The sequence below is a fragment of the Desmodus rotundus genome, chromosome 3 (genome assembly GCF_022682495.2).
Source record: "Desmodus rotundus isolate HL8 chromosome 3, HLdesRot8A.1, whole genome shotgun sequence".
NCBI classification, from domain to species: domain Eukaryota; kingdom Metazoa; phylum Chordata; class Mammalia; order Chiroptera; family Phyllostomidae; genus Desmodus; species Desmodus rotundus.
The window spans coordinates 17,462,082-17,477,803 of record NC_071389.1 but is presented as its reverse complement, the minus strand read 5'-3'; the positions used below and the strand labels follow the sequence as shown (position 1 = coordinate 17,477,803).

At 39.7% G+C, this 15,722-nt stretch overlaps 1 protein-coding gene across 3 annotated transcripts; it reads right to left on the bottom strand.

The window, feature by feature from the left end:
• Positions 1-5,065: 5,065 nt before the first annotated feature.
• MED18 (mediator complex subunit 18) lies at positions 5,066-14,937 on the bottom strand. 3 transcript variants are annotated; one of them, XM_024554760.3, is made up of 3 exons: positions 14,729-14,937; positions 14,025-14,170; positions 5,066-9,527 (listed from the first exon to the last, which is right to left on the bottom strand). In XM_024554760.3, the coding sequence occupies exons 2-3, from the start codon at positions 14,095-14,097 to the stop codon at positions 8,974-8,976; spliced, it is 627 nt and encodes a 208-aa protein (XP_024410528.1). In that variant the 5' UTR covers positions 14,098-14,170; positions 14,729-14,937; the 3' UTR covers positions 5,066-8,973. The 3 variants fall into 3 exon arrangements, with proteins under 3 accessions (XP_024410528.1, XP_024410529.1, XP_024410531.1); XM_024554761.4 differs by having other exon boundaries at positions 14,742-14,936; XM_024554763.3 differs by lacking the exon at positions 14,729-14,937 and adding an exon at positions 14,556-14,722.
• Between the last annotated feature and the right edge of the window lie 785 nt (positions 14,938-15,722).

The following is a 15,722-nucleotide window of genomic DNA, read 5'->3' as shown; positions in this document are numbered from 1 at the left end:
CCTCCTTCACATTCTTATACCAGCCACACCGCTAAAAGTCAGGGCACGGGCAGAGTGGGAAAGCAACAGTCTTCTTCTGTTTTGTTTTTAGTTATTATTTTTTAATTATACCAGAACTATACAGGTATAGTCATCATAAAAAAGATGGTCAAAACCAACAAAAAGTACAGCATATTTCCAGTACCAAGCAGTAACTATTAACATTTTGAAATATTTACTTTCTTTTTAAAATTTAATTCTTAATTAATTATTGTTCAAGTACAGTTGTCTCCATTTTTTACTTTCTTTTTTTTTAAGATTGTATTTTTATTTATTCTTACAGAGAGGGGGAGGGAGGGAGAAAGAGAGAGAGAAACATCAGAGTGTGAGAGATACATTGATGGGCTACCTCTCACACGCCCCCAACTGGGGGCCCAACTTACAACCCAGGCATGTGCCCTGACTGGGAATCTAACCAGGGACCTTTTGGTTTGCAGGCCTGCGCTCAATCCACTGAGCCACACCAGTCAGGGCAAAGTATTTACTTTCATACCATTTTCTCTATGTAATGTTTTATAAAAAGTAGCATAATATACATGTTTTTTGAAACTTTCTTTTTCATGTAATAATAATTACAGTTTACATCTACATAATGTTTACCAGGGGCCAGGTAGGATTCTAAGAATTTTTACACATAATAACTCATTTAATCCTCACACTAACTCTATAAGGAAGGCAATATTAGTGTTCCCATTTAATGATAAGGAAACAGGCAGAAAAGTTAAGTAATTTGTCTAAGGCCAGAAAGCTAATAAATTAATTATCTGGAATGTTTTTCCACGTCATTAAGTTTATTTCTACAATATAAAAAGTCCCCCTTCCCATAATCTCCTCCAGCTTTTTACAGATGCTGAATCTCATGGCTTACACACTAACTCATCGCAGAGGAATGAGGAATGTTAGCCTGGGACAAACCAGCTTACACAGGCAAGATTCTTGTGGTCTGCAACTCAACACTCACTAATTCACTCATTCATTCAATGAATATTTGAAAGATTATTATATGAGTAGCACTAAGGTAGCCAAGGGTTATGGGGTTCACAGAAATAAAATACTTAGAACAATGTTAAGTAAAACATTTAACACATTACCTGGCACATAACAATTTATCAATAAACCAATATTTATTCCAGGCACTGTGCTAAATGCTAAATGAGTGGATTATCTCAGTGACCTCTAGGAACTGGGTTCTATTATCCTCCCCATTTTGTAGATAAGAAAACTAAGGCCTAGAAAGGCTTACCCAGCTTGCACAACATACCTGTGACTGAGTTCAGTTTTAACTTAAGACTTGGGGATCTTTGCTCTTATATTATAGTACTATGAAGACAAACACAATTCCTTTCCTTAAGAAGCATACAATCTTGTTAATAATACTGAAGTTGAAACCAGCTAGTAAGTAGTAAGCACGTTAAGCACTCAGCTAGGTCTTTATGTATATTGATCATTTAATTCATTATCACAACTCTGTGACAGGTGTTATAATTATGATTGTTCGATGGATGAGAAAATAGACATTTTGAGAGTTTAAATAATTTGTTCAAGACACAAACAGCTATTAAATTGTAGTACTAGAAGCCAAGATATAAAGAATTACTGTTTAGGGAACATGAAGAAACATGAAATAAGTGATGCTACTTAGCTGCCATCAAATATCAGAAGTCAGAGCAAAGAGACTTTGTGACTTTCTTGTGGTCCAGGATTAATCGCAGGAGAGAAAGGGAAAATCCTGGCGACTTGTCAGGCCCTGTGTCGAAAGCCTTCACACAGGTTAATTAATTGTATCCTCTACGTGGTGAAGGTATTATTATTCTCAATTTGACTGACAAGGAAATGGATTCTTTGGGAGGTAATGCAATATGTCCAAGGGCATATAGCTAATTAATTATATGGTTGGAATCGGAACCTATTTGTCTCTCAAGCCTGAGCCTTTAACCACTATATCACATGCTTTCCATTGGCGGATCTTGCTTTTTAGTGGAAAAGGCAATGGTGAAAGGGCATTAAGAAAGAGAACACTTGCTTTCTAAGCAGAATGCTTTCTAAGCAGGAGTACTGAGGTCTGTCCATGGAAAAGGAAGCAGGCCTGCTTCATCAGTGCTACAGATTTATTTGTTTTGGGAAAGAGCCTTTTGTTCACATAGCTTTTATGACTATACCAATTGTATAAATGTCTGTTTCTGACATTATAATGGGAGCTATTAAGAACAAAAACTATCTTAGCTATTGCTGTACCCCAGCATTAGCTTAAGTACAGCGCTTAAATTGTAGTTCCAGCAAAGAGGTTGGAAAAATAGGGAGTAGTCACACTGCATAAATCTCTGGATGGCAATTAAGGTAGTCCTCAATGCCAATATCCTAAACAAAATAATAGATACTCAAATCCAACAGTGTTCTGACAAGATAATATGACGCATAGGAATTGTCCCAGAAGTACAAGGATGGCCCAACAATGGAAAATCTGTCAATATAACTTACCACATTAATGGGCCAAAGGCTAAAAATCACGTTATTTTTTCCATACTTAATAGAGAAACTTGATGCAATAACATTAAGATCAGAACTAATTAATGAATGCTCATTATTATCACCAGTGTTACCTGGAGTATTTGAGAATCTGACCAATTCTTTTAGACAAGAAAAAGGGGAAAGGGATATGTAAGTCTTTCTGCTTGTCACTCTTTAAAAAAAAAAAAGATTTATTTATTTTTAGAGAGAGGGGAAAGGAAGGAGAAAGAGAGAGAGAGAAACATTGATGTGAGAGAGCAACATCAACCAGTTGCCTCTTGCACACCCCCAACTGAGGACCTGCCCTGCAACCCAGTCATGTGTCCTGACTGGGAATCGAACCAGCAACCTTTGGGTTTGGGGAATGATGCTTAACCCACTGAGCCACACGAGTCAGGGCTGCTTGTCACTCTTGCCAATGATGTGATATTTTACATGGAAAACACAACACTATCTGCAGGCAAACCTATCAGAATTATAAAAGAGTTATTAATCAAGTTTGCAAGAATAGAAATCATCTTACAAAAACCAATAGTGTTCTTCTATACCAGGAATAACTACCTTGAAATGTAATGAAACTATAGCACAATCTACAATAGCAACTAAATGATAGTCTACAGTAAGGATCAGCAAACTTTCTGTAAAGTCTCCACATGGTCTCTTTTGCAGCCATCAACTCTGTCATTATAGTACAAAAGAGGCCGTACACAATTTTTAAATAAATGCATATGGATGTTCCGATAAAACTTCATTTATGAAAACAGCAGGCTCGTGTATGTGCACATGTATAATTTGCCAATGTCTGGCCTATAGTAATTGGTCTAAAAGCAATGCCCGAGAAGTTTATCAAGAAAAAATTTAAATTTAAAAAAGGAGACCAGAATAAATGTCATAATTAGGATAACCTCAGCAGTGTAAAGAATATATTCATTTGTTTAACAAATATTCAGAGTACCACAGGCCAGGTGTTGTTTTGGATACCTGGGATACAGCAGAGAACAAAACAAAGTGACCATCATCATGAATTTTGGTAGAGAAGTAGTGAGTAAATAATCCAGTCATTTACTAACGAATGCTATGAAAAAGATTAAATAAGATAAAAAGAGTGTGGTGGGGAGTGAGTGTGCTACTTAGTTTAGGATAGTCGGGAAAAGCTTCTCGGACATGTTAGCAGAGACCTGAAAGAGGTGAAGGGAGCCTACCACGTTGAATTCTGGGGAGGGAGTGTTCCAATCGAACTCATTGGTTCTTCTCCAAATTAATCTATACCTTTTTAATGAAATTCCAATAAAAATTCCTGTAGTAATGTTGAGAAACTAAAACTCTAAAACGAATAGGAAAGAATAAAAGGCCTATGAAAGCAGAGTCTATTTTGAGGGCAAAATAGAAGTAGGGACACCTGCCCTACTGGTAGAACTGGCTCTACCACAAGGCCACAGGAATAAAAACACTGTGCTGCTGGCGCTGAAACAAGAGAAAGGCCAATAAAATGGTAAAATGGAGAGCTTAGACATAAAGTATATACATGGGAACCTAATACGTGATAAAGGAGGCATCACGAAGCACTGAAAAGATTGTTATTCAGGTGATGAAAGGAAAACGAATTCACCATATGGAGAAAAAAAGCTGTTTTTTTACGTGATACTGTGTTAAAGGTGGACTCCAGATGGATTAAAGACCTAACTGTGAAAGTTACGTAAAGCTAATATAGGAACATCTACGTTACTTAAGAGTAAATAAAGACTCCCTAAACAAGACTCTAAACTATATGGCCAAAATTTAGGACATCTGTTTAATTAATGACATCACAAAGTTAACAGGAAGGTGACAAAATGGGGGAAGGTATTTGCAATGTTTAAAACAAACAAGGAATAATGTCTAGAAAACCCACAATTCCTACAAACCAACAGAAAGGCAATCGAGTAGGAAAAAATAGGCAAAGTATATAAATAGATACTGGGAGAAAGTTATTTGCAGTGTTTCAAACTAACAAAGGATTAATGTCTACAATATACAAAAGATTCCTACAAATCAACAAGACCGGAAAGCAACTAGAAAAATAGGCAAAGGTTGTAGATACCTTAGTTTTACATACTAAGTAGTCTATACAATTTCATATACAAAAAAAAGTATATGAAAAAAGGACACAAATTTAATTATAATCAGAAAAATGCAAATCAAAACAACTAAGACCTTTGGGGGTGGTTGAAAGGGAGGAAGGGGATCAAGAGGTACAAATTTCCAGTTTAAAGTAAGTAAGTCACAGGGATATAATGTACATCATGGGGACTATAGTCAATATTACATTAATGCCCTGGCTGGGTGGCTCAGTTGGTTGGAGCATTGTCCTGTATACTTAAAAAAACAAACAAACAAAAAAAACGTTGTGGGTTTGATTCCCGGTCAGGGCACATACCTAGGTTGTGGGTTCAATCTCTGGTCGGGGCACTTATGGGGGGCAACTGAACAATGTTTTCCTCTCACATCGATGTTTCTCTCTCTCGTCTTCTCTCTGAAATCAATAAAAATACCCTCGAGTGAGGATTTAAAAGTAAATAAATAATAAATTAAAATTAGTTTAAAAATAACAACATATTAACTTTGTCTAATGACAGTGGGTGGTGTTGACCATTGTGGAATATATGGAAATGTCTAATCGTGATGGTGTTCACCTGAAACCAATATAATATTGTATGTCAATTATACTTCAATTAAAACCAAACCAAACAAGAGCACCACTTTCCAACCCCCAAACTGGCAAAAACTGGAAAGATGGGTAACACCAAAGATTGGTGAGGATGTGAAGGAGTGCGTATACACTGGCAATAGAAAAGTAAATAGTACGGCCGTTCTCAAAAGTAATCTGGCAATATTTGGCAAAAATTGAACATGCCCATTGACATATGGCTCAGAGAAATATTCACGTCAATTTACAAATTTGCTTATTTTAGCCTTTTTTAAATGGTGATAGAGAGGTGAAGGCAATCTAGGTTTCTATCACCAAGTGACTGGATGAGTAAAACATGTCAGACACTCAGTGGCTGTGTGCCTGGATTTGGGAGCTAGGTTGCCTGAGTTGAAATTCAGGCTCCACCACTTACTGGTTCTAACTTTGAAGAATGGAAGTAGGTAATTTTATTAACCAATGTCACCAATAAATTCAATTAAAAAGTGAAAGTAGAAAATTTGAGTAACCTGTGTGCCTCACTCTCATTTATAATATGGGACTTATAATATCTACCTCATTTGGTGTTTGTGAGAAGTTTATTATGAGTTAAAACATATAAAGCACCTGCCACTGAGTTAAGATTATTTAAGTGTTAATATTATTGTTACTATGAAAGCACACACAAGTTGGAAGTTAGCATATCACAAAAGCAATGTTAATTTTAAAAAGAAAAGGAATGTTTATAGCACAGTATCACTTATGTGAACTGAACAGTCTTAGAACTCGAACACTTTACAAGACAGGCACCAAAGACATACATCGAACATATCAAAATGGGCGAGTATAGGATACAAGAAATGAGAAGAGTTTAGGAATAAAGGGGAAGACTACAAAACAAGGGGATTTTCCTGAGTCATTTATGTTAATATACTGTGAAAGGAGGAACAAGATTTATCCTCATAGGCAATCTGCAACTGAAGGGGGAAAAAAAGCTACGTATCTTTAAAACATTCACAGAAAGCCAGAAAAGGATCCCAGAGCCAGAGAAATAACCAACTAACCAACTTGGCAGGCACCTCATCTTAGAACTTATTAGGTGAGATAATATTATTGGGTTGGCCAAAAAGCCCATGTGGTTTTTCCGTAAAGTAAAAGCCACATTTTTCATGTTCACCAATAACTTTATTGATTTGGATATTATGAGTATGTTGGCTATTTCCCGCATGGTAGAACATTGATTGTTCTCGATGTCTCAACTTGATCACTATCAGCTTCAACTGGTCTACCCCACCGTGAGGCGTCCAGCGACAAATCTCCAGCATGGAACTTCACAAACCATTTTTGACACATTCGATTAGTCACAGCACCTTCTCCAAACCCTACACTTTTTTTTTTTTTTGCATTTAAGTTGTTTTTACCTTTCTTGAAATAATAAAGCATTATATGCTGAGAATGTTGTGTATTTTCTTTCATCTTCAATATTAAAATGGCTACACAAAAATTCACCAATTTTGATAGTTTTTAAAATGCACGCTGTTATGACAGCTGTCACAATACAATCTAACAAAGTTGTTTTGAGTGAATTTAAAGACAACTAAGCACTACTAGAGCCATCTTACAGAAAGAACCAAACAAACCTTTTGGCCAACCCAATACTATCCTTATTGTTTAAGGCAGGGATAGGTTTTCTGTTACCTGTAACCCAAAGCATCCTAACAGAATATTCATGTAACCTTTTGAGTGGCAAGCTGAAGTACAAAGAGAATTATGACTTATCCAAATGTAGCTCAACTGGGGTGTTGTCTAAGTGGAGGTTCCAAAAGAAAATTAAAGGTTTGAGTAACCTGCTGTTTTTAGCAAGCCAAACTCTCTCCAGTGTAATAAAAAGCCTTTTAAGCATTAAAACAATCAATATTTGTCCAACTAAGAACTTAAAAAATCTAGTAAAAGCCCTGACCAGAATAGCTCAGTTGGTTGGGTGTTATGCCATGAATGGAAGGGTCACTGGCTTGATTCCCAGTCAGGGCACATGCCTGGGTTGTGGGTTCGGTCTGGGTCAGGGCACATGCGAGAGGCAGCTGGTCTGTTTCTCTCCCACATCCCACCTCTCTAAATAAATAAATAAAATCTTTTTTGAAAGATCCATTAAAAGTCAAATGATAAATGGAAAAAATTATATAAAAGCTCCTTATAAATTAACAAAGAAAAGATGGCCCTGGCCAGGCAGCCCAGTTGGTTGGACCATCTTGCTGATGCGCCAGGGTTATGGGTTCAATTTCTGGTCTGGGTTCAAGCAGGAGTCAACCAGTAAATGCATGGATAGGTGGAGCAACAAATCGATGTTTCTCTCTCTCTCCCTTCCTTTGAATCTAAAAATCAGTGGTTAAAATTTTTTTAAAAATTTAAAAAGATGGACAATGAAAAAAATGTCCAATAAAAATTTAAACTCACTGCTGAATACTTTTAAAATTAATCACTATTTATCATCAAACGGAAAAAAACAAGATTTCATGCTTACACCCAGTTTTGGCAGCCATGTTGGAAACCTCATTTATAGCTGGTAGGAGAGAAAACCAGAACATTTCTGGAAAGCATCTGGCAACGCATGCCAGAATTCTTACATAGTGCAAATAGTGCATACTCTCTGATGCAGCAGTTCCCTAAATTTATTCTAAAGAATTACCACAGATGTCAACAAAGATTTAATTAAAAGTACTAGCATTGCAGGATTGCTTAGAAAAGCATGAGAAAGCCCATGGGATTAAACTAAAAATACCAAAGTAGAAGAACCAATTAAGTTATGGAAAATCCATATGATGGGATACAAACAGCAATTCAAATTCAGTATTTAAATACCAGGTCTACTAATTAGTATCTGTATAGCTCAGGGAAAGCTAATTAATCCCTTTGTACTTCAGTTTCCCTGCTTATAAAATGGGTCTGTTGTGAAGACTAATTAATACACCTAATGCACGTAGGATAGCACTGATGCGTATAAGAACTCAATACATGAGTGTTTTGTTTTCACAGGACACTGTAGCCTAATGTCCTAGAAAAATGTTAATAATAAATTAAACAAAAAAAGGTTATAAACCAGGATACACAGAATATTTTTATAAAATATGTATATCTCATATACATAAACTTACAAAAATAAAGACCAGGAGGATACATACCAAAATAGAAATAGTACATTTCTTTGAATAATAGGATTACAGGTTATTTTTCTTACTTTTGTGTTTGAATTTCCAACAACAGACACATGCTATTTTTATGAGGTAAAAACTACCATCTCTATCAAAACTAAAACTAAAACCTGTCATTTTTTCTTTTTGCTCTAATTGGTAATGAATCCATCCCAAATTAGCAGAGTAATGGGGTAGTGTCAGAAATACAGACATTTCCCTTCATAGCCTTTATTACCACACAGTACGAGCTCAGTCTTATTTTATAAACCTTATACACAAATGGCAAAACAATTAAGAGATTTTTCTTTCTAGAAGCTCATTTATCCCCATTTTCCCTTTTTGTACAGAAGGATTAAGTAGATTCTCCATGTGTTCCTGAGCCTTTAATTTAGAAAGGCTGTCACAAAAGTGAACTTGCCACATGAGGAAAACAGAAAAGAACCAATTAAGTTTTTACTGTCCTCCTTCCTAAGGGAAGAAAGCCCGGCTTGCAGTGGTGAAATGGGGCATTTATAATGTCTTCTTTGTAACCGGCAAAGACAAGTCCCAACGGTGGACAGATTGTCTCAGTCACATGAGCCGTTTGGGGTCTATTTTCTCCAGGTGAACGAGAGGTTTCAGCTGCTCCGCAAAGTTCCTCATGTCATCAGAGACCATGTCCTGCCCAGCTGGTGCAACAACACTCAGTTCCACAAGATAGGAGAGTGACAAGGCCTCAATGCTGTCAGTGTTCCCTGGAACCAGGATACGGAAGATCTTGTACACCATGATCTTCATGATGCCCTTACGGAACAAGTGTCCCTTGGCTACAAACTCGTGGTCCATGCGGAAGCCCATTTCCATCAGGAAGTCGGTGAGGTTCTCAGATGTTGCAATGTCCACGCAGTTTCGCACCAGGGCATGGCGGTTCTTGTCTCCCACTTCAGGCTGTCCCAGGTAGCGCAGATGCCATGGTGCTCCTGCCCTATCCATAGAGCGTCGGGCCCTCAGAACGAAGGGACTAGCCTGCTGGCCTTTAAGGAGGAATACCATCTCATGATCAAGGAACGTCTCAAGCTCCATGTTGTCACACAAACCACGAAGGCGATGGATAAGGCTTTCCAAGCTGTGATCTAACACACTTCCTGAAGAAGGAAAAAGCACTATTGAGTCCCATCTTTCATTTTGGGTAATGAAATTAGGAAAAGATTGAAAAAACTTAAATGAACCAAGTGTCTGATATATGAGACTTTAGGGGGCTTATACTGCCAAGGCACTGCATAACATTGTGAGAAAGTTAAACCCTTTTCAATTTTTTGCATTGTCTTATTTGGTATGAGAAAGTCTTTAGGCCTTCTCTCACAATGCTAACCTCCAGCAGGGGAGAAGTTCAGAACCTTTAACAGGCAAGGGTATCTGGAATGTAGTATTACTGTTTTGTTGTCACTTGTTTTAAGAATGATCTTCTATTTCCAGCAAACAAAAGTTTTCCATCTATAGAAGAAATACAGTATTTCCTTTTGATGTAATATATATATTTAAGTAAAATACACTGTACTGCTTCATAGAAATACACCAATCTTGGTTTTCATCTTATTCATCCTCCTGGCAGCATTTGACATAGCTGTCATAGATCACACCTATTTATTTATTTATTTATTTTAGATTTTTATTTTATTGTTAGAGAGAGAGGAAGGGAAGGAGAAAGACGGTGAGAAACATCAATGTGTGCTTGCCTCTTGAGCACCCCCTACTGTGAGGTGCTCCCCCTACTGTGGGGACCTGGCCCACAACCCAGGCATGTGCCTGACTGGGAATCAAACCAGCAACCCTTTGGTTCGCAGGCTGGCACTCAATCCACTGAGCCACACCAGCCAGGGCTGAATTTTTAAATAGTAAAACAATTTTGGCACTCTCCCTCTCAGAAGCCCATCTGTGCCTTTCCCTAAGCTCCAAGGACCCCATCTTTTGCCTCTGTAATTTGTTTCCTGAGCCTATTCCTTCTACAGCTCACTTCTTCTACCTCTGTGAGTTTCTAAATAAACCTTCTCTTACAGTTGGAAAAAAAGTAATAAAAAATTTTTTAATCCTTTCCTGAGGACATGCCCACTGATTTCAGAGAGAGGGGAGAGGAGGAAGAGAGGGAGGGAAACTTGAATGTGAGAGAGAAACACTGATGGTTTGCCTCTCGCATGCACAACCACCAGGGACTGAACTTGCAACCTAGTGCCCTGACCAGTGTGGCCCAGTTGGTTGGGTGTCATCCTACAAAGCAAAAGGTCACCAGTTCAATTCCCAGTTAGGGCCTATGCCTGGGTTGCAGATTCAGTTTCAGTCGTAGAAGCAACAGATTGATGTTTCTTTCCCTCTCTTTCTCCCTCCCTTTCTCTTTCTAAAAATGAAATCTTAAAAAAAAAAAAAAAAGATGACTAGCTGTTGTATAAGAAGAGACATGATCAGAAGCGGAAGCAATGTAGATGTTGCTAAAGTAGTTCAGTCAAGAGACATGAGGATGTGGCACTGCAGGTGAAGAAAAGACATAGTTAAAATATATTTTGGAAGTAAAATGCATAGGACTCAGAGGTGGTCTGGATATGGGATAAAGTAAAAGATGGAGCTTGACCCCTGAATGCGTGGCTTGAGCAACTGGTGAATGACAGTGGAAATTACGGCGATGAGGAAAGACTGAAAGAAGGGCAGCTTGAAGAGTGAAAATTAATATCCCTGTTTTGTTCATCAGAAGTTACTAAATGAATAATCTGAATTAAAGCCTGTACTCTTCCACTAAACATTCCATGACCCCCTGAAAATCATTACCCTCTCTGGTTCTTGGGTTTTCTTATCTGGGCAAGTTAGTTTATCTCTGTTTCCTGATCTATTAGATGGAGCTAAAAACAGTATCACAGAATTACCATATGATCCAGTAACCCCACTTCTAGGTATACATCCAAAAGAATTCAAAGCAGGATCTTGAAGAGATATCTGCTGAACCAAGAGGTGGAGGCAACCCAAATGTACATCGCCAGAGGAATAAAGAAATGTGGAGAACCAAGATGGCGGCGTAGGTAGACACACTGCGCCTCCTCCCACAACCAGAACTGACAGAAAATCGAACAGCAAGGAGGTCCGACACCAAGGAAATAAAAAATAAACATTCATCCAAACCGGTAGGAGGGGCGGAGATGGGCACCGTGGCGGAGAGGACTCGCGTGGCCGTGGTGGGACCGAAACTGGCGGAGTGTGGGATGAATGGGGCAGAAGCAGACCCTGCGGCCCCACATTCGCGCACAGATAGACCAGACAAACAGCAGGGTGTGAAGCAGACCGCGCAACCCAGGGCTCCGGCACGCGGGAAATAAAGCCTCAGACCTCTGATTGAAAACGCCCGTGGGGGGGCAGCAGGAGAGACTCCCAGCCTCACAGGAGAGGTCATTGGAGAGACCCACAGGGGCCTAGGGTGTGCACAAGCCCACCCACTCGGGAACCACCACCAGAGGGGCCCAGTTTGATTGTGGGTAGCGGAGTGAAAAAGTGAAATCCGGAGGAGAGTGAAGAGGGCGCCATTGCTCCCTCTCGGCCCCTCCCCCACGTACAGCGTCACAGCGCAGCATCACAGCCAGCAGCAACCAGCATTACCCCGCCCCGGGGAACACCTAAGGCTCCGCCCCTTAAAGTAACAGATGTGCCAAGACCAAAAAAAAAAAAAAAAAAAAAAGGCCCAAATGACAGAACACTTCAAAGCTCCAGAAAAAATACAACTAAGCGACGAAGAGATAGCCAACCTATTGGATGCACAGTTCAAAACACTGGTTATCAAGATGCTCACAGAATTGGTTGAATCTGTTCGAAAACCAGATGAAAAAATGAAGCCTATGCTAAGAGAAACAAAGGAAAATGTACAGGGAACCAATAGTGATGCGAAGGCAACTGGGACTCAAATCAACGGTGTGGACCAGAAGGAAGAAAGAAACATCCAACCAGAAAAGAATGAAGAAACAAGAATTCAGAAAAATGAGGAAAGGCTTAGGAACCTCCAGGACATCTTGAAAGGTTCCAACATCCGAATTATAGGGGTGCCAGAAGGAGAAGAGGAAGAACAAAAAATTGAAAACTTATTTGAACAAATAATGAAGGAGAACTTCTCTAATCTGGCAAAGGAAATAAGACTTCCAGGAAGTCCAGGAAGCTCAGAGAGTCCCAAAGAAGCTGGACCCAAGGAGGAACACACCAAGGCACATCATAATTACATTACCCAAGATTAAACGCAAGGACCTACATCCATGATTACTGTATCCAGCAAAGCTATCATTTAGAATGGAAGGGAAGATAAAGTGCTTCTCAGATAAGGTCAAGTTAAAGAAGTTCATCATCACCAAGCCCTTATTATATGAAATGTTAAAGGGAGTTACCTAAGAAAAAGAAGATCAAAAATAGGAACAGTAAAAATGACAGCAAACTCACAGTTATTAACGACCACACCTAAAACAAAAACAAGAGCAAACTAGGCAAACAACTAGAACAGGAACAGAACCGTAGAGATGGAGATCACATGGAGGGTTATCAATAGGGGAGTGGGAGGGGGAGAGGGGGGGAAAGGTACAGAGAATAAGTAGCATAGATGATAGGTGGAAAATAGACAGGGGGAGGGTAAGAATAGTGTAGGAAATGGAGAAGCCAAAGAACTTATATGTATGACCCATGGACATGAACTATAGGGGGGAAATGTGGGAGGGAGGGGGTGGACAGGATGGAGTGGAGGGGGGTGGGGAATGGGACAAATGTAATAGCATAATCAATAAATATATTTAAAAAAAAGAAATGTGGTTCATGGATATGGACAACAGTGTGGTGATTGCAGGGGGGAGGAAGGATATAAGGGGATTAAATGGTAATAAAAAATACAACAAAGACTACATTAAAAAAAAGAAAAATGGTATGTACACATAATGGAATATTACTCAGTCTTAAATAAGGAGATTCTGTCATATGTTACAGTATTGATGAACCTCGAGTACATTAAACAAAGTGAAATAAGCCAGTCATAAAAGACAAAAAAGGTATGATTCCACTCGTATGAGGTCAAGTCAAAATCAGAAACAAAAAGTAGAAAGGTGGTTGCCAAGGGCTGGCAGAAGAAGTAAGGGGAATTAGTGCTTAATAGGTATAGAGTTTCAGTTTTGCAAGACGAAAACGTTCTAGAGTTATACAACAATGTGAATGTACTTAACACTACTTTAAAATGTTTAAGATGGTAAATTTAATTTTATGTGCTGGTGACCATAATTAAGAGTAAAAAAAATATTTAAAGTTGTTGTCCAGCCCTGGTTGGTGTGGTTCAGTGGATTGTGCATCAGCCTGCAGACGGAAAGGTTGCTGGTTTGATTCCCAGTCGGGGCACATGCCTGGGTTGTGGGCCAGATCCCAGGAGGGGGCGTGCAAGAGGCAACCAATCAGTTTCTCTCCCCCTCTCTCTCCCTCCTCTCCACCCTCGAAAAGTAAATAAATAAAATCTTTTTTAAAAAGTGGTTGTCTATTGGAGGCCAGAAATTATGCAGGCTGCCTTTGTGTAACAGCCTCTCCTCTCCACAGAAGCTGAATAGGAAAGGGGAAAACGGGTAATCGAAGCTCCCGGGTTCACTTACCCTGCAGCAGGTACTCCATCATGTTAATGGTGCCCCCGGTGACAGGCATCATGGTCACGGGAGGTGCCTCCATAGTGTCTGATTAAGCTGAAGAACTTAGAGTGGATTCAGAGTCCCCGATAAAGGAAAGTACAGGATAGATACACCTGTTAAAGAGTTACACTTGTTAATACATCAGAGAGGCGGAGACACCAAATCTGCTTGTCACTGGCCTTGACATCAAGATTCATTCGCCCACTGGAAACTTTTTGAGTAACTGCTATAGGCCAATTTCAGAAACTGATGATACAAAAATATACAAAGGAGACCTGATCATGGAGTTACAATACAGTATAGTCTCAAGGTCTAAAACACCTCTAAAACTTTTCTGGGCAATCTTGAGGAAGTCATCAAACTTCTCACTCTGGGATTCAATGTCTTCCTTATAAAATGGGGCCAACGATATTTAAAAACCCCCAAAGTCTTAGCACTCAGATGATATAAAATTAACAGGCAAAACTGAATGGTGACTTAAGGAACTTGTCCACTTACAGATAAGGATATTCAGGGACACACAGAAAGACGGTGGCAGATGCTGCACCAGATGAAAATCTAGGCCTTCCGCTTCTGATAACGCCTTTTAAAGCGAGCAGGCGGAAGTCTGAAATTCGTTTATACTGGTTTTTGTCTTCCTAAGCCAGCATGGAGAACACGTGCCCACTTACACCAGAAACACACCTCCGCGCGCGTTCTTGCCTCTTCTCGCAAAGCGGGGAGTTACATCCACCCAAGCACCTCAGAAATTTTGAGAGACAATTAGCCCAAAGCTCTAAAGTTAAAGCCCCCTGTACAGGGCAACACTTCCTCCTCCTTTTCCAGCTTCCGGCAAGTGCCGGACGTTGCCAACCTCCTCACAGCCGCCCCGCGACGTAAGGGTGCCGAAAGGGCTTAAAATTCGCCCTGTGCCCCGGCAATCAGCGGCGCATGCGCATTGCTGCCTCAGGGAAGATGGCGGCCTCCTTTGAAGCGTTTTTTCTGGCAGTGGGCGGCGGGGCGGGGTGGGGAATTGACGTCATAGGCCGTCCTCCACGAAAATATTTTTTTTCCAAATTCGGCGATCCAGAGATGTTTTTATCTAGGAAAGCTCTTGGATCTGACGCGAAAAGAGAGCCTGGGACAGGGAGCTGCAGAAAAAAAGAGGAGAGACTGTTATAAAACACTTTTTGTTGGGTACCTAAAGGTGAAAATGAAAGACCCCCTTTACTGCTTAGAATAATGTTATGAATAATTAGGGAGCACTGTGCGTAATATTTGTTCACTTTGCTGTGGATGTTTTGCTTCAATTAAAAAATACAGGGAGAGACCTGACTGGTGTTGCTCAGTAGGCGGGACACTGTCCGGCAAAGGGCAATGTCCCCGTTTGATTCTCCTTCTTGTCACAAGCCTGAGTTGCAGGCCAGGCCGCCAGTTGGGGGCGTGCGAGAGGCAACCAATCTGTGTTTCTCTTACACATCAGAGTTTCTCTCCCTCTCTTTTCTCCCTGCTTTGCCATTTATATAAAAATAAATAAGAATTAAATCTTAAAAATAAAAATAAAAACACAAGAAGAACCCTGGCCGGATATCTCAGAGCATCATCTCCATATGCCAAGATTACAGGTTCGATCCCTGGTCAGGGTGCATATAAGAATCAACCAATGAATGCATAAATAAGTGGAAC

Excerpts from the sequence above, each read along its gene's own strand:
- MED18 (XM_024554760.3), bottom strand. The coding sequence starts at position 14,097 with ATGGAGGCACCTCCCGTGACCATGATGCCTGTCACCGGGGGCACCATT. Across the intron at positions 9,528-14,024 it reads GATGGAGTACCTGCTGCAGG|GAAGTGTGTTAGATCACAGC; the intron begins GTAAGTGAACCC and ends TTCCTTCTTCAG.